The sequence below is a fragment of the Mastigoproctus giganteus genome, chromosome 1, assembly GCF_048544385.1.
Source record: "Mastigoproctus giganteus isolate SK-2022 chromosome 1, ASM4854438v1, whole genome shotgun sequence".
NCBI classification, from domain to species: Eukaryota; Metazoa; Arthropoda; class Arachnida; order Uropygi; family Thelyphonidae; genus Mastigoproctus; species Mastigoproctus giganteus.
The window spans coordinates 75,363,882-75,383,667 of NC_143575.1; the positions used below are offsets into that span (position 1 = coordinate 75,363,882).

The 19,786-nt window shown below is 38.4% G+C and overlaps 1 protein-coding gene across 2 annotated transcripts in view; it reads right to left on the minus strand.

The window, feature by feature from the left end:
• Window positions 1-19,786, minus strand: part of LOC150090897 (GTP-binding protein Rit2-like) — a 130,146-nt gene that overhangs the window by 73,831 nt on the left and 36,529 nt on the right. The window contains exon 3 of one of the 2 annotated variants that reach the window (XM_090380542.1): window positions 10,896-10,952. The exons of the other annotated variant lie outside the window; for it this stretch is intronic. Coding sequence (XP_090236668.1) covers window positions 10,896-10,952 — 57 coding nt within the window. The remainder of the gene's footprint in view (window positions 1-10,895; window positions 10,953-19,786) is intronic. 2 annotated transcript variants of the gene reach the window in all.

The window sequence follows — 19,786 nt, forward strand, 5'->3', positions numbered from 1 at the left end:
GTTAAAATGTGTAACGAAGATTTTCCTACATCTGTAGTTGTACTGCTAAAAGGAAGTCCCAATGCTTTGTTCTGGTTATTAGGTATCCAAGTAAAAATGAGCCTCTACGAACAGCAAATTTGGTTAGTCTTCCAACCAAAGAATTGCCTTAACAGTACCAATACTATCGGCACAAATAACAGTCTGATGCTATAGAGGCAGTTTTGGGTGGCTCAGAAAATTGCTAGCTTGGGGGGATTCACGGACTAATAGATTAGCGGTAGCCACAGGCAGAGGTGAAAGTGATTCTTGCACTGCTTCTATTGGAATGAGCAGCAGCCTCCAAAACGAGGTACTGGGGATTTCAAGGGCTACTGGGAGTCATCATGGATACATCAAGGGTAAGTTGCTACAATGGATAAAAGGATGGTTAAGTGGGAGAAGACAGAGGGTAGTAATCAATGGGTGCTGCTCTTCTTGGACTAATGTTATTAGTGGAGTCCCACAGGATTCGGTGTTAGGTCCACTGTTGTTTTGTATATTTATCAATGATATTGATGAAGGTATATCAGGCTTAATGTCGAAGTTTGCAGATGATACAAAGGTTGGCAGGGTTGTTAATGACAGTGTGCTACTGCAACAGAATCTAGATAATTTGGGCAGATGGGCTAAGAAGTGGCAACTGAAGTTTAACCTTGACAAATGCAAAGTACTGCATATGGGTAGAAGTAACCCCAGAGAAACGTACCAACTGTGTGGTACTACACTTAAGGTGGTAGAAAATGAAAAAGACCTGGGAGTAATTGTGCAGTCAGATATGAAGTTTTCTGAGCAATGCTGACAGGCTGCCAGGGCAGGTCATGGGGTTTTGTCAATGATATATAGGAGTTTTGCTAGCAGGGAAAAGGAGGTGATTATCCCTCTGTATAAGGCAATGGTCAGACCACGCCTTGAGTACTGCGTACAGGTCTGCAGGCCTCGTTTTAGGAAGGATGTAGATTTACTTGAGCGTGTACAGAGTAGGGCAACAAGATTGGTGAGGGGAATGAAGGGATCCTCTTACCAAGAGAGGCTTATGTTCTGCAAATTGCAGTGGCTGGAGACTAGGCAACTGCACAGTGATCTGATTGAGGTATATAAGGCCTTGAATGGGTTGAGCACGCTGAATTCTGATGGGATCCTTCCATTTGTTCAGATTGCGAACCTAAGGGGGCATAAATTCAAATTAAGAAAAGTCAGATGTAGATTAGATGTGCGGAAATTTGCTTTTAGCCAGCAGGTGGTTAATTCCTGGAATAAACTTCCATCTGTCGTTGTGGAAGTTGATAGGTTGAATAAATTTAAGGAGGAACTGGACAGGCATTTGGAGGGAATGGTGTGGTTTTTTTTTTTTTTTTTGGCTGATGCTGCATAAGCTCGTACACTTGCTTTCTTGCATCAGGTGCCACTGCTACTACTACTACTACTACTTGCATGTACACCAATGCTAGGAATATAGTAAATAAATTTGATGAATTTGAAGTGCTGATCAAAACATCAAAAGCACATATTGTTGGGATATGAGATGTGGATGTGGTGCAACAGGGATATAAGCAGAATTGGAATTTGGGGAGTACAATGTGTACAGATAGGATAGACAGGACAGGAAGAGAGGAGGGGTTATGCTGTTAGTTAAGAGATGCATAAAATCTAAGGAAGTGCATCCAATTACATTGGTGGACAATGCAATGTTGAGTCAGTGTAGTGTGACATAAGCACTGGGAAAGGGAAAATGAGAGTAGGTGTGTGTTTTAAGCCTAATGAATCTGATGTGTACAATGAGCAATTGTACAGAGAAATAGAAGGCGACAGTAAATCAGAATGTCTTATAATGGGGGATTTTAACTTTCCAGATATTGACTGGAACTTGTGGATTGGTCACTCGCACACTAGCAAGGCTTTTGTGGATTTATTAGAGGACTGTTTTCTACAGCAACACGTTCGAGAGGCAACCAGAGGGAGTAACACTCTTGATCTGATTATCAGCAGTGATTATTCATGCATTAAGAATCTGCAGATAAAGGAATCACTAGGTGGCAGTGATCACAGTGTACTAATGTGGGATTTACTTAAAGACGTAACTACCATCGGGAGTAAGGTTGAACATTTTTGCTTTCATAAAAGTTAACTACAGTGATCTTAGAGAATTTTTAAATTATATACAGTGGGATCAACTGATGATATGAACCAACGGTGAATTCTAAATGGGAAGCATTCAAAGAATTAACCTTGGAAGCTACTAGGCTTTTCATACCAACTAAGAAATACTGTTCAAGGTTTAGGCCGAAATGGATATTAGATGAATTAATGCGGCTCGTGGCAGAGAAGAAAAATGCATGGGATGCACATAAATTATGTAAACTCTAGAAGGAAAGGGATGAATCAGATTTGACCACTTAATATAGATGGTTTGACTATTGATGATCATGCTCAGGTAGCTTATAAACTGAATGAGTATTTTGCATCTACATTCACATTAGGGCTTACAATACTGGTTAAAATCTTAATACCGGTATGTCAGTATTTTTAATTTATGAAACTGGGATACTGGTATTCCAAAAACAAACGTTTTTCTCAATAAATTTTGATGACAATTAGGTGTAATAAAGTAAGGAAAAAACAAGTACTGTAATTACTTGAATTAGAGTTTTTTTAAATATACATTTATTGCAATAATAAATATTCTGAAAAAAATCATTAAAATACAGTTATTCTAAAAACAAAGAACTACATATTGTTACCGCAAAGTTTAGTTATGTTTAAGCATACACACTACCTGTCCGAATAAAGTGAGCTCTTAAGAAACATAAGCAATCAATAGTATGAGCGTTTAAAATGGATCTAAGTTTGGTACATATTTGATTACCAGCAGAAAATGCCCTTTTGGATTCTATTCTGGTACTATTGTACCGAGATAATTGTAGACGATCTCAGTCCATATTTTCTAGGCTTTGAACTTTTTTAGCAAAAATAGTTAAAAGTATTTCATTAATTTCCGACTCAAGTTCATCTTTTAAAATCTCATCGGAGTCAGGCAATTTCTTATTTTGGAAATAATTTGCAAAATACTGATGTTCTGTTCCATGTTGGTCTTCCATGATTGAATTATGTTCATCATTTTCTGGAGGAGAAAGACGTTTTATTCAGCAAAATATAATTTTCACTACACTATCTTTACTGAGTCTGGGAGAGAGAGAGAGCAAAGAGTGGGGATAAGGAATAAAGAAGAGAGCAAAGAGTGCAGTTAAGGAATTCTTCACATATATAAATGCAAAGAAGAGACGGACAAATCAGATTGGACCCTTATGTAATGGACATGGGATAGTATTAGATACCACAGCTGAAGTTGCAGATGAACTCAACAGTTACTTTGCATCGATATTTACATAAAAAAAACCCTTTGTGTCAATGAGATATTATGGAAGTGAAGTTGAAAAAAATGTAATTAATGATGTTGAAATTTCAAATGATTATTTAATGAGAACTTTGGTGCCTACACACGAGTAAGGCTCCTGTGGTTAATGGCATATACCCTATAATCTTAAAGGAGGTGGCAAGTTGTTGTTGTTGTTGTTGTTGTTATTTGGTTTTTAGGAGCATTAGCAACTAAGGCCATATTGCTCCGGGGATATGCGGTGGTCATTCCCTGACCTTTCTGCATCCTCCGTATTTGGTGGCTCACGGGCTGGAACTCCGGTCTAATCAAGAAGCATGTGCTACACACTGCTGCTCTTGCCCACCTGGCTATGGAGGAGCCAGAGGTGGCAAGTGAGTGCATTGAACCATTAAGGCTAGTTATGAGAGCATCACTGGACTTAGGAGAGATTCTGTTGGATTGCTGTAAATTGGAACATAAAAGCAGTTCTAGGACTGTAACGGGAAATTACCGACCAGCCAGTCTAACTTCAGTAGTAGGGAAAATCATGGAGGCAATGATCAAGGGTGAAATTCAAGATCATATAGATGTAAATGGAATTCTGTAGGATACACAGCATGTAAAGGGAAAATCATGTTTAATTAATCTGGTTAGCTATTTTGACAGGATCACTCAAGAGCTGGACTTGGGGAATAATTTTGACATTGTTTATTTGGATTTCAGCAAAGCATTTGACTCAGTCCCACATGAGTGGTTACTTTATAAGTTGGAGCAGGCTGGAATCATAGGGAAAATCCTTAGACGGATAGCACAATGGCTTGAGGGCACCAGGCAGAGGGTTGTGATAAATGGTTATTCCTCAGATTGGGATAATGTAAGAAGTGGGGTTCCCCAAGGATCAGTATTGGGACCACTGTTCTTTTTTAAATTATCTTAAATGATATCTATGAAGGGATAGAGGGTGTGAGGTCTTGTGATTGTCGCCAAGCAGAGCTTTGTCAGAATGACCTAGATAGACTTCCGAGATGGTCAGAAAAGTGGCAGCTATGCTTTAATTCAGCAAAATGCAAGGGCTTACACCTGGGGAACAGCAACCCCAAAATAATTTATACACTTGGTGGAGTTGAACTAAAATCAGTGGAGGAACGGGACTTGGGAATTACGAAACGGTCAGGCATGAAGTTGTCCGAGAGTTGTGGACAGGTTGCAATGTTGCATGGTGTTCTATTGATGATTTATCAAACATTTGCTAGTAGAGATAATGAGGTCATAATCACATAAAGGTGATTTTATAATCTTTTTAATCGGTATTTTTTGTATCAATACTGGTATTTCAACAACTGAAAAAAATTACCGGGATCCCGGTATTGTATGCCCTAATTCACATACAAAGAGTTATTCAAGGAGGAGAATGCCAGAAGTTTATCAAACTTTAACAGGAAGCTAAGTGATTCTTAATAACTGAGAGCAAAGTAGAGGAGAAATTGTTGAAGCTAAACATAAGGAAGGCACCTGGGGAGGATGGGATCTCTCCAATTATATTAAAAGAGGCAGAAAAGAAAGTAAGCAAACCCTTAACCATAATTATATAAGCTTTCCTGGACTCAGGGGAGGTCCCCATGGACTGGAGATGTGCAAATGTGTCCCCATTTCACAAAGGAGGATCAAAGGGTGACATGGGTAATTACAGACCTGTTAATCTAACTTCTGTTCCAGGGAAATTAATGGAGTCACTGGTTACGGAAGCAATGCAGGATCATCTAGACAAGACTGCAGTTATAGTTCAGACACAGCATGGGTTTGTTAAAGGGAGGTCTTGTCTAACCAATTTGATTGGATACTATGATGTGGTCACAAAGGAACTGTTTGCAAAAAATAATTTTGATATCATATACTTGGATTTCAGGAAAGCTTTTGATACTGTTGCATGGAGGACTGCTGTACAAATTGGAGAGACATGGCATTAAGGGTAAGTTGCTACAATGGATAAAAGGATGGTTGAGTGGAAGAGGACAGAGTGGTTATCAATGGACATTGCTCTCATGGACTAATGTTATTAGTGGACTCCCCCTCATGGTTTGGTGTTTGGCCCATTGTTGTATTCGGTATTTATCAATGATATCGATGAAGATATATCAGGGTTAATGTCTAAGTTTGCAGATGATACGAAGGTTGGCAGGGTTGTTAATGACAGTAATGATAGTATGCTACTGCAACAGGATCTGGAAAAGTTGAGCAGATGGACAGAGAGGTGGCAACTGAAGTTGAACATTGACAAATGTAAAGTACTGCATACGGGTAGCAGTAACCCCAGGGTAACGTATCAACTGGGTGGTACTACACTCAGGGTAATGGAGAATGAAAAGGATCTGGAGGTAACTGTGCAGTCAGATATGAAGTTTTTTGAGCAGTGCAAAAAGGCTGCAATAGTAGCTCATGGTGTCTTGTCAATGATATACATGAATTTTGCTAGCAGTGATAAGGGGGTGATTGTCCCCTTGTATAATGCATTGGTCAGGCCACACACCTTGAGTACTGTATACAGGTCTGGAAGCCTCATTTTAGGAAAGATGTAGAGCTCCTGAGTGAAGGGAAAAGAGATTGGTGAGTGGAACAAAGGTTGGTGTTACCATGAAAGCATTCTGCAAATTGCAGCTTCTGGAGACTAGGCACCTGCAAGGTAATCTAATTGAAGTGTATAAGGCCTTGAATGGATTGAGCAAGCTCAATGCTAATCGGTTAAATGAGAAACTCAATCTTTTCTGTAGATAATGTGATGTTTAAGTGAGATAATAACAGAAGCAGTTAAGTTAGTTTCCTGAAGTCAAAAGGTAACTGGATTATACCGGAGAAGGAGAGCCCAAATGTCATCAAAGTTGCTGCGATATCCTCTACGATTCCATTGAAGGAAAATGGACATTATTTGGATGTAGCACGGTCCTCAGTTTCTCTCTGAGATGCTTTTGGCTTATGGCGAACAGATTTTCTTTTCAGAAAGTACGGCTTTCCTGTGTCCATTTCTTTCTCTGAGAAGAGGTTGAGAACTGGTTCTTCGTAGTCAGTGTTTCCTCCCATTTCCATTCCTATTGAGTTAGTTTTAGTAGTATCATTAATTTTTGAGTACTTTGGGTAATTATTAGTATGCAGAACAGTGAATGGTGTGTTAAAAGCCTTGTTTGTCTTAGATGTTTTACTAGGTAAGGACACACTTTCCAAAATTGACTGAGCCCAGCCTCACATTGATCTGTCTGGGGGGAAATGTTACTTCTGTCTGGGTACCAGTCATTGTTGTTCTTTACACAGTAGTGGATGCTGGAGCTGTCTTCTGAATTACTTGAGCAAAAGTGGGTCAGGTATTAAATTGAGACTGTACCGATGGCTTCTTCATTCATATTCTCAGCTTTAACCCATTGAATTTTTTCCCTTTTACAGAGGGGACAATCTCTGAAGTAGGAAGTATGTAGGCCATTGCAATTTGAACATTTGCAGCTTTACAGTCTGAGTGAATGTGCTTGCGTGAACCATGATCAGCACAAGTGGCTAAACCTCTGCACATGTTTTGGGAATGGCCAAATTTTTAGCATTTAAAACAGTGTTAGGTTAGCAATGTACAGTTTTATTTGACAGTTGAAACACCCTGCTTTGATGTATGTTGAAGGTTTCCGGCTATCAAATGTCAGGATTATGTTCTGAGCTGGAACTAGAACATGGTCTTGTTAAGTATATATATATATGTGTTTTATATGCACAATTCCCTAATCTCATAATTCATTTTCAACACTTCTCAGAAATTTATGGGATCCCACTCAGCTATCAACACCCCTAGAGATGTTTAGAGTCGCATGACAAGAAATGGTGATGGATAATCCTCCAAAGGATGTGACTTTTTGGAGCTAAACACCAATCACTTTTTGGTGTGAGGTGTTTGTCTGAGACCTTAAAAAGCAAATCCCTAGATCTAAGATGCTTGGTTGGTTTTGGTGATCCTATTAGATATTCTAGGTATTTTTGAATTTTAAAAGGCGAGAGACTACCTTGAGACTGTTCTTGAGCAGAGTGCAATACAAGATGCATTGGAGTTCTTGTAATAGTGTCAATTTTTTGGTGTTTGGCACTGCATAATTTAAAGTGTTCTACATCATGAGCAGTCATCTTAGAATCTTAGGATCCCTAGATCCTGTAGAGGAGATCATTTTGCTCCTTTTGGCCCTAGAAAGATAATTTTTCTTTCCAGGTTTCTGGTCCCATCATGGGGAGGCAGGAGCAATGCCACAGTGATGCCACTTCAAAATTCTGTTCAAAATTTTGAACAGAAATCAAGACTGTTCAAAATTCTTCTGACATGCTTTTGATGGAAAATCACAGGAGGCATTAAGTGGATTGTACTGAGAATGGTGGGGGATGGCTTACCAAGACTGGCAATACAAGAGCTAGAAGAAAAAGTAAGATGCTAGTAAGTTGGCTTTATCTTTATCTGAGGAGGCAATAGAACCATCAGGTTTTAATGGAGGTGGGTGTATAGATGGGCAAAATTTGCAGCCAATAACTCTGAAAAAAAAAAAAAAAAAAAAAAGATCATCATTTGGACAAGAAGCAACTTTTCTATTCTTAGCCTGTTCAAAATCTAGTTTAAATTGATTAATAATTGCTTTACAATAGTTGCAAGCTCTAGCGTAAGTAGAAAATGAACCTGTAGATTTGTATGAGATCTAATTGTGATATGCAACATTCTTAACTTGAACAGCCTTAGTACACTTATTAGAAAAACCAAGGTTAAATAAAGGATGAGATTTTAAGGTGGAATGTGAAATAAAAGATTTCATCCCTAAAAGAATTTCACTGACACTTAAGCAGACACTGACATCAGATTTACAACAGTAACTCTACCAAAGAAAAGAAGAATAGAAAACATGCAGATCATTCTATTTCTTATTCTTGTAATGCCAAACAACATGAGAATGAAAATGGACATGAAAGGCTCCATTGGAAAAGAAACTTTCACCAAGTTATGATCTAAGATACCGAGAGGACCACTCACCACAACCATGTACTTTGAAGGGTTGTTCATGAGAAAAAGATCAAGAAAGTCCAGGTGTTTGGTTAGGATTGTCTGATATTTTAGTAGGTATATAAACAATCTGTGCAAGGTCATTATTAACTTGAAAAGCCTCAGCACCTCGACCATCTGGGTCACATGAGTAGAAAACAGAAGCCAGCTAGAGTTGTGAATATTAAAATCACCAAGGAAAATTATCTCACTGGTAGGAAAGTTGGACTGGAGAGGGTTGAGTTTCAAAAAATGGAAATCAAAGAGTTTTAAGTGATTAGTGCAGTTGAGAAAATGATAGAGGTAGTAGATGAATTTGACAGAATGGGGTAGAGAAGTTTTAAGCCGGAGAAGAGATTCCAAATTACTAAATCTCTGACAGGGAATATCAGGGTGGACCTACGCTTAACTACTACCTTTGAGACGAAAGGAATCATAAAGCAAATAATTAGGGACAACTGAAATGAGCAGTGGTTGAAGCAACCAACAACTGGGATTCTGTAAGAAAAAGTAAACAGGGCTTGGCAGACTACAGGTGAAAATGGACATCAAGACTAGAACTGAGATCACGTATATTTGTGAAATTAATGAAGAAGTTTTTGGGATGTTTAGATCTTTTCATAGTCGAGTCTGCATTATTATTCTAACCATGATTCAGTATTTAAGTAAAAGTAGGGGCCGGACATGTATGGAGTAATAAAATTTTTGGATAGGGTATACACATAGTAAGAATAAACCCAGCTCCTTGACATAAGGTGGCCTCAACAATGCCACCCTCTATACACATTAGTCTGATTCCATCCAGTCACTGTTTGACAAAGTAGAGGCAACAAGATTATACAATGATCCGAACCTCCTAGAGAGTTACCAAGAGATTCAGTTTGGTGGACCATCTAACAGCCAGCCTATGTATGCAGTACAGCTGTACCCTGAAAACATAAGGAAGATTGGATCTCGTGATGATGCCCATCATAACCTCAAAAGGCATCAGCATATGACATAATGGAAGAGATGGCAGTTGGAGCTTTGCTCTGTGGGATAAACATGGGTTTCATCCCTTCAAGTCTCCAAAAAGCAAAGTGGTGGCACAGCATTGCCTGATAACCCAAAGGGGCAGCATTCCTCAACCTTCACTTATGTTGGTTCACACCTGAGTGGTCACACCTCCAGCATACTAGGTGCTGCATTTTAGAATTTGCACATCGGGGTTACACCCAAGGTTACTAACAACCCCACCATCATGAAGGTGCAAACAGAGAATTGACTATTGCAAAATGACTGATTTCACCAAAATTTGGTCCACTTGACTCACACGTGTCACCTGAATATCAGTTCTGTCAGTGTTTCAGGCTCCCAGATAGCAAGCCTAAGCTTAACATACCTAAATACCTGTGACATTTTGTAACATATAGGTCTCAAAGGACCTATGTTACAAGATGCAAATATTTCCCAGCTGTATGTCACTAGATACAGGGCAGGAAATATGTAAAACAGAAAACTCCCCTTGGAGTAATGTTCAAAAAGTTACAAATTTTTGAAAATTCCATTTTTGAATTTGATGCTCTGCCGTATAACTACTTTGTTACATTATTAACTAACAAAACAAATTGCAACTCATCTAACTTTTTTTAACAATTAGAAATGTCACAGATGGAAGCAATATACAGCATAAGCCTAATTATCCAGCATCTATGGGGATTTGGAGGGAGTGGGCATGCCAGATGGATGGGCATTACTCTTACAGGTATCTACACTATACAATAAAATGCCATAAAATAAAGTTTTGCCTCACACTAAATGTATACACTACACGTTATTTACTTTGACTTACATTTGAAAAGAAGAATTTTTAAAATTTCGCTGAAAATTTATCACTGATTATGCTTTTACATGATGGAAGTATTGGAAAGTAAAAAATCGTACCCTTTCATAAATTCATTACAATTTTCAGCTTTTTCTAGTCTAGAAATATCCAGTTTCTGTTTCAGGTTAACACAGCAGGTCTGTGTTTTGAACTAACTTTATGATCCTTTTTGGATACCAAAATAGACAGATAAGCTAGGGATAAGACAAATGAATGCACTTGTCTAAGTAACCAATCCTTGAATGGTGGTCACTGGGAGAAGCAGAACAGATTTCAGTGCTCCCGGTGGTCATTTTTAACGTAATACAAACAGTAAACACCATATTTTCTAACTTTCTAAAGAAATTTTCTTGAGTTAATTTTTTTTGTATAAATTATTAACTTTTAATCATTGTTTTTATTTAATGCTTTCTGGTAATGCTTAAACATTTAATTTAGTCTCTTGCTAAATTATAAGTAAGTGGTGAAATTGTCCTTTTTTTTAAATATGTTGGTTGTATATGCTTTCAAAATGGATGTATGTATGGATGGTGGATAGCTGAACTTTTACTGTACTTTTTTTTTTTTAACCTGATTTAAGCACTACTTACCTATTGTTGGATCATGATACTCCAAAAAACTGTGGGTCACAAACTGAAGTGTCAGTGCTGAAATTTAAAATAACATCCATAAGTACCTATTGCCAAAATTTTAATACTGTATATTTAAAACAACTTTGTTTAGTTTTCATAAAAATGACACATAACCTTAATCCAAGAGTATCCAAGGGTAATATTGCACTTTTCTGATGTCATCCTTTATTTTAACATTACAATGGATATAAGCGCAAATAATTATTTTCTTCAAATGGCAACAGTGCACTGAAAATGAGAGCAGCCTTGTTAAATAATAAACACACCCAGTTCCCACACAAACAATGATAAAAATCAGACCACAGAAAGCTATATAAAGTGCAGTTTACACACTACACTTTATATACCAGGGACCTCACTTTATAAGGACTTGCAGGTCACGCCAGTACGTCTTAAGGCTACACTAGTGTGTACACTTCCTTGTTCTCACTGGCAACAACTACCAGCATTCAATCAGAATACTGGTAATAACTGCATTAACAAGCGCTTCAGAATAAACAACACCCTAAAAACCTGTCAGCAAAAGTAAATCTTATAAAAACAAACGTTAGAACAAATCTTGCACTAGGATGCTAACTATTATTATTATTATTTTATCATAATTTTTTTAATAGCGATCCCAAACAAGAAAGATATAAGAATCTACAGTATTCTAATACTGTGCCTCGATTGACATTGAGGAGACAGAAAATGCTTCTTAACACTGGACTAGAATTTCTTTGGATTTTAATTTTTAAAAACAGGAAAAACTTGCTTCAGTGAGTTTGGAGTTGAACTTCAAATGGGTGTTGAGTAAAGGCATATGTTTAGGCTAGTTTAGAAGAAAATGGAATTATAAATGCTAATTCAGAAGTGTGCCCAAGAAAATATCTACAGGGTGTCTCAAAAATATTGGTACAAACATTTAGGGGAGGTAGGTAACATCTAAAGGAATGTGAATCGCATAGGAACCCATAACCGGAAACGTCACCGTAAGTCAGTAGATGGCGTGGTAGTCGCCGCACGAAGAGCATGCATCGATATACAAACTGTGAGCTGGCAGACATGCACTTAGTGGGATAAACATGGGTTTCATCCCTTCAAGTCTCCAAAAAGCATATGGATTGGCAGAGGGCAATGGACGAGCTGCTCAATGAATTTATGGAGAATGCTTCCCAGACAGACAGACATGTACCAGACCACAGTTTCTTTGCACGTGTGCATCAAAATTTGTGCAATTATGGGTCATTTAGAGGTAACAGGAGTAGTGCGGGCAGACCACGTTCGATGCAAACTCCCGCCATGGAAGAAAGTGTGTTGAATGCCGTCCAGAATAATCCTACTACCAGCACACATGCCGTTGCCTCTGCCTTAGGAGTCTTGTTGCAGTGTACAGCGTGTCTTGCACAACGATTCCTTACACCCCTTTCATCTCCAAAGGGTTCGGTTACTGCTCCCCCAAGATTATCCTGCACGTGTGGCTTTTGTGCAGTGGTTTCTCCAAGAAAGCGATCAAGACTTGAATTTTCCAGCCTATGTTTTGTTCACGGATGAGGCTTATTTCACTCGGGAAGGCTTATTCAATCAGCACAATGCTCATGTGTGGGCTCACGACAACCCACACGGTGTGCGCCCCCCCATGCGGCACAACATCGCTTCGCAATAAATGTGTAGGCAGGTATGGTCGGTGACTGCTTAGTTGGCCCATACCTGTTACCATCCCGCATGAACTCCCTAAATATCGGATCTTTCTTGAACAAGTTCTACCAGGGTTACTTAACGATGTTCCAGCAAATGTGAGACGCAACATTTGGTTTCAACATGACGGGGCGCCTGCCCATTATGGAAGGTGTGTTCGTGACCATTTGAACAAGCGTTTTGGGTGTTGATGGATTGGCCGTGGTGGATCCGTTGCCTGGTCCCCACGCTCACCTGATTTATCGAGCCTTGATTTCTTTCTGTGGGGGGCACTCAAATCTATCATGTATGAATCGCCTGTGGAGACGGAAATGGATTTCGTGGCGAGACTCGTCTGCGCTGCTGCCAAAGAAACTCCAGGTGTGTTCGACCGTGTCTGCCAATCCATGCTGCGTCGGTGTCACGCATGCATCGTGTCTCATGGTGGAACTTTCGAGCATCTGTTGTAACATCATGAAATGCATCCATCTCGTAATCCATTGTTAATATTATGTCAAATAAATGTTTGCCACTAATTACTGTCTTGCGTCATTTCTGCTTCTTGTGCCTCTGCTACTACTTTCCCGTGACGTTTCCGGTTATGGGATCCTATGCGATTCACATTCCTTTAGGTGTTACCTACCTCCCCTAAACATTTGTACCAATATTTTTGAGACACCCTGTATAGGAAAGGCATGTAGCAGAAATTAAATGTTTGTGTGATGGGATGTGCAAAATGAACTTATGAGAAACTGTTAACCTTTTGACCCTTGTGTGGCCTGACAGACCTACAGATATATTTTTAAAATTTCTGTTATTTTATTAATTTTGAGAATAAAATAAATTCTCGATAAACCTTTCTCCACCAATATTCTTTAAACAATGATACAATTTTCATTATTTGTTTCAATTTATTCAAGTTATCTGAAATTAACTGTCTGGCATTTCACAGATACAACACAAGTGAATGAGTTTTGTTTTCATATTAGCTGGAGTACACAAACACTATTCATTCAGCCACGGTATTCATCCAAATTACAGTTGGCACATTACCCACAATCAGTGGTTTTCAATATTTTTTTAATAACGGTACCCCTAAGTAATTTATTTTATTTTGCGGCACACCTACTCAATTTTCTGCCTGTTAGATCCGATCCTCTCTGTGCATATATATATGTGTGATAGTTATTACAATAATATAATTATAAAAATTGCATTTCATAATACAAATTATATGTATACAGTATATAATAATTTTATTCTTTATATAGAGGTACTAAGTAAACATCAATTATAGATCACCACAAAATTAAAAAGATACTGTACACCTTTTTATAATGAAATAAACATATAAATTTAAAAAAATAATAATAAGTTTAGTAACTTAAACCCAAATTACGTGGCACCCCTGGAATGTTGTTGCAGCACCCTAAGGTGCCGTGGCACCCCGGCTGAAAACCACTGCCCACAATTATAACCTCACCCATCTGAGGGTTTAGTGGACAGAGGGAAAATTGGCCACCTTTTTGCAAGAAACAGAAGGCAAACCATGAAATTGCAAGCTTATTTAGAAGACAATTAAGCCAAACACAGTAAAAAGCCTTAGAAATGTTGAGAGTAGCTGGATGTTTCATCCAAACTTTTATGAATAGTCTATGTTTGGTTTGGAGTTTTATGATAAAAACTCCAAACATAGAATTTGAACAAAAGGTGAGTAATATACGCCAAGATATTACTAGTGGATTGGTACTGTGAAATCCATATCTGTGACTATTAATCAAATGAAAGGTTTCAAGGTGTGAAGAGTTGTCAGTTGATCCGTTTCTCCATTAATTAGGAAAGTTGAGGTAGAGGAAGTAAATCAAAAATAAGAGAGGATTAATAGAGGTTACCCAGATGCTAACATTAAGGCACACAAACCAAGAAAGCAAGCTTATGCAGCATCAGCAAAAAAAAAAAAAAAAAAACCTCCCATTTTACCCCTCCATTCGTTCCAAATGCCTGTCCAGCTCAGCCTTAAATTTATTTAGGCTATCAACTTCCACAACAAAAGATGAAAGTCCATTCCACCAATCCACTACCCGCCCGCAGGATAAATGCAAATTTCTGCACATCTATTCTACAACTGTCTTTCTTCAATTTGAATTAATGCCCCCTCAGGTTTTTAATCTGAGCAAGAGGAAGAATCCCATCAGCATTCAGCTTGCTCAACCCATTCAAGGCCTTATACACCTCAACCAGATCACCTCGCATGTGCCTAGTCTCCAGATGCTGCAATTTGCAGGACTTAAGCCTTTCTTGGCAAGAGCATCCCTTTGTTCCATTCACCAATTTTGTTGCCATTCTCTGTACTTGTTCTAGCAACTCTACATCCTTCCTAAAATGAGGCCTCCGGACCTGTACACAGTACTCAAAGTGTAGCCAGGCCATTGCCTTGTACAATGGGATAATCAGCTCCCTGTCCCTGCTAGCAAACTTGATATATATAATTGACAAGACTCCATGACTTGCCTTGCCAACCTGTCTGCACTGCTCAGAAAATTTTATATCTGACTGCACAATTACCTCCAGGTCTTTTTCACTCTCCACTTCCCTGAGTGTAATACCACACAGTTGGTATATTTCTCCTGGGTTACTGCTACCCATATGCAGTATTTTGCATTTGTCAATGTTAAACTTCATTTGGCAGTTCTCAGCCCATTTTCTCAACTTATCTAGATCCAGTTGGAGTAGCATACTGTCTTTACTGTTGTTAATAACCCTGCCAACCTTTGTATCATCTCCAAACTTGGACATTAAGCCTGATATACCTTCATCAATATCATTGATGAATACACAAAACAACAATGGGCCCAGCACCGAAACCTGGGGAACTCCACTAATAACATTTGTCCATGAAGAGCAGTGTCCACTGATTACCACTCTCTGTCATCTCTCACTCAACCATCCCTTTATCCATTGTAGAAACTTGCCATTAATGCCAATACCGATCCAATTTGCATGGCAGTCTTCCATGTGCAACATGCAACAGTATCAAAAGCTTTCCTGAAATCCAAGTATATGATATCAAAATTATTTTTTGCATCCAGTTCCTTTGTGACCACATCATAGTATCCAATCAAATTGGTCGGACCTCCCTTTAACAAACCCATGCTGTGTCTTAACTATTACTGCAGTCTTGTCTAGATGATTCTACAATGCTTCTTTAACCAGTGACTCCATTATTTTTCCTGGAACACAAGTTAAACTAACAGGTCTATAGTTACTTGTGTCACCTTTTGAACCCCCTTTGTGAATTGGTCATACATTTGCACACCTCCAGTCAATGGGAACCTGTCCTGAGTCCAAGGAAGCTCTCATAATTATGGCTAAGGCTTTGCTTACTTCCTTTGCTGCCTCTAATATAACCGGACAGATCCCGTCAATCCCGGGTGCCTTCCTTATGTTTAACTTCAACAATTTCTCCTCCACTTTGCTCTCAGTTATTACAAAATCACTTAGCTTCCTGTTAGAGTTTGATAAACTTCTGGCATTCCCCTCCTTGAATAACTCCTCATGTGTGATTGTAGATTCAAAATACTCATTCAGCTACCTGAGCATGGTCAATAATCAACCCATCTATGTTAAGTGGTCACATCTGATTCATTCCTTTCCTTCTAGAGTTCACATAAGTACAGAACTCTTTGCTGTTTTTCTTTGCATCTTTTTGCAAAGATTTTTCATAATCTGCCTAACCTCCTTTGTGACTTGATTACAGACTATTTTATATGTGCCATAGGCTTCTGTGTCACCTGATAATTTATATGTATCCCGTACATTTTTCTTCTCTGCCACTAGCCTCATTAATTAATCTGACATCCATTTAGGTCTAAACCTTGAATAGTATTTCTTAGTTGGAATGAAAAGCCTAGTAGCCTCCAAGATGAAGTCCCTCAAGGCTTCCCATTTAGAATTAAACGTTTGTAACATCATCAGTTGATGTCGCCGTATAGAATTTAAAAACTGTCTGAGACCCCGAATTGCGCATAATACCTTTTAGTTACGTCTTTAAGTAAATCCCACATCAGAACATTATGATCACTGTCCCCCAGTGGTTCCTTTACCTGCAAATTCTTAATGCATGAATAATCACTGCTGATTATCGGATAAAGAGTATTACCCCTGGTTGCCTCTCAAACATGTTGCTGTAAGAAACAGTCATCCAATAAATCCACAAAAGTCTTGCTAGTATGCGAGTGACCAATCCACAAGTTCCAGTCAATATCTGGAAAGTTAAAATCCCTCATTATAAGACACTGATTTAATGGCCTACTCTATTTCTCTGCCAATTGCTCATTATACTCATTAGATTCAATAGGCCTATAACACACACACCTACTCTCATTTCCCCTTTCCCAGTGCTTATGTCACACCAAACTGACTCAACGTTGCATTGTCCACCAACATAAACTGGATACACTTCCTTAGATTTTATGTGTTTCTTAACTAACAGCATAATCCCTCCTCCCTTCCTGTCCTGTCTATCCTTTCTGTACACATTGTACTCCCTAAATTCCAATTCTGCACTGCTTATATCTGTGTGACACCATATCTCTGATATCCCAACAATATCCACCTTTGATGTCTTAACCAGCCCTTCAAACTCATCAAATTTATTAACTATACTCCTAGCATTAGTGTACATGCAAGTATACATGCACTTGTTTTTACTCTTAGTTACCCGAACCCAGCCCATGTATTTACTTGTTCCACTATGATTCTCAGCAGTCCTGGAAATCTCCAGCACCTTGTTTTCCAGGCTGCTGCTCATTCTAAAAGAAGTAGTGCAAGAATCACTTTTGCCTCTGCCTGCGGCTACTGTTAACCTTTTAGTTTGTGAATCCCCCCAAGCTAGCTGTTTTCCGACCCACCTAACTGGCTCGATAGCATCATCAAATATTCTTGCACCCTTTCTATTAAGTGTACCCATCCCTGTAGAAGCAGTCTCTCGTGTCAACAAGCACAGACCACACTGAAAAAAATTCTACCCCATGAGCCTTGCACAATCTCCCCACGGCCGAACTGATTGACAATGCTCTCATCATACACTCCCTCCTGTCATGTCTGGGCAGAATTGCAGACAATTTCACATTCAAACCCTAACTTGCGACTTTTTTTCAACGTCATATTTGTATTACCAAAGTTTTATAATCCATGGTTCCCCCCTCCATATGTGGTTCGGTCCAATTTCCTTAAAAAAAAAAGCACATAATTATTTCTCCTCCCGCCCATAAATCACAAAGAAGGCATAGTGAGTAGCGTGAGCAGGAAATGTTTACACTCTATTCTAGTGGTTTCCAAAATTTTGTCCCTTGAGTCACACTTGGAGTTAAAACATGTTATACTTACAGTATGCCTAAAGGATCATATGGTAATCGCCTAAAGAGTTCAGGCGATTACCAAAAGAATGAACTTAGTTGAATTTTTTGTAATCTTGCAGCAAAAATGAAGCAGTATGCAGAAAAACCAAGGTGCCAAGATACATACTGCTGCTAATACATAAGAGATACGTTCCAGGACTTCTTTCTTACGTCGAGTTTTACATAACTCGGAATTGACTAATAAAATATTGCTACTATATCCCCGATATGCCAAAATTGCAAATACCACATAATATCCTCAGAAGAATGAAGAAAAATAGTTATATATTTTTCAATTAATTAGATATATATTTTTTATATATTAGTTATATATATAGAAAAAAATAGTTATATATTTTTAATTAGTTCAATTAAAAACTTTATCTTAAGATTGCGGTGAAGTAGCCGGAGTGGCACATAAGAAAAGAAAACGTAAGAGGAAGAAAAAACACGTGTTATTGTACTGTAAAAACTGATATGTATTTTGTAGCCTTGGTTATTATAGTTGACTTCATTCGTGCTGATCCCTTCACCGCTTCTCGTATTCTGTCTTTGACCTTTATTATTGTGTTCACTGTTGACACTGACAAATCTAAATTGCGCATAATACCTGTTAATGTTTGACCATTTTTATACATCCTTATTATTTTAATTTTCTGATCCAAATGATCGCTTTCCTTTTCTTGGTAGATTTACTAGTACTGTTGTCACTTATTCTCTTAGTCAGCCCCACGATAGTGGTCAAAATGAAATTTTCTGTAAACTTCAAAAAGTTAAGTGGAAACACACTATAATCACCTCAAGCAAGTTCACATTTTACTAAAGCACATTTCTGGAGGTCACTCTCTTAACATAGAGTAGTACTAAGATGATACAAAGGTTGGTAGGGTTGTTAATGACAGTAATGGCAGTGTGCTACTGCAACAGGATCTAAAAAAGTTGGGCAGATGGGCTGAGAAGTGGCAACTGAAATTTAACATTGGCAAATGCAAAGTACTGCATATGGGTAGAAGTAACCTCAGAGAAATGTACCAACTGTGTGATACTACAATTAGGGTGGTAGAAAATGAAAAAGACCTGAGCATGATTGTGTAGTCAGATATGAAGTTTTCTGGGCAATGCAGACAGGAAGCCAGAGCACGTCATGGGGTGTAGTCAATGATATATAGGAATTTTTCTAGAGGGGATAAGGAGGTGATTATCTCCTTGCATAAGGCAATGGTCAGGCCATGCTTTGAGTAATGCATACAGGTCTGGAGGCCTCATTTTAGGAAGGATGTAGAGTTGCTAGAATGCATACAAAGGGCAACAAAGGGATCCTCTTACCAAAAAGGCTTAAGTCCTGCAAATTGCAGCGTCTGGAGACTAGGCACCTGCGAGGTGATCTGATTGAGGTGTATAAAGCCTTGAATGGGTTCAGCAGTCTCAATTCTGATGGGATTCTTTCTCTTGCTCAGATTACAAACATAAGGGGGCATAAATTCAAATTGAGGAAAGACAGTTGTAGAATAGATGCACAAAAATTTGCCTTTAGCCAGTGGGTAGTTAATTGCTAGAACAAACTTTCATCTGTCGTTGTGAAAGTTGATAGCTTAAATAAATTCAAGGAGGAACCGGACAAACTTTTAGAGGGAATGAATTTGTGAAATGGTTTTTTTTTTTTTTTTTGGTTGATGCTACATAAGCTTGCTTTCTTGAATCACATGTCTCTACTACTACGTACTAATACTACTACTCTGTGTATCATAAAACAATAAAGACAATTTGCAGTTTCCGGTTTACTGGGATTTTCTC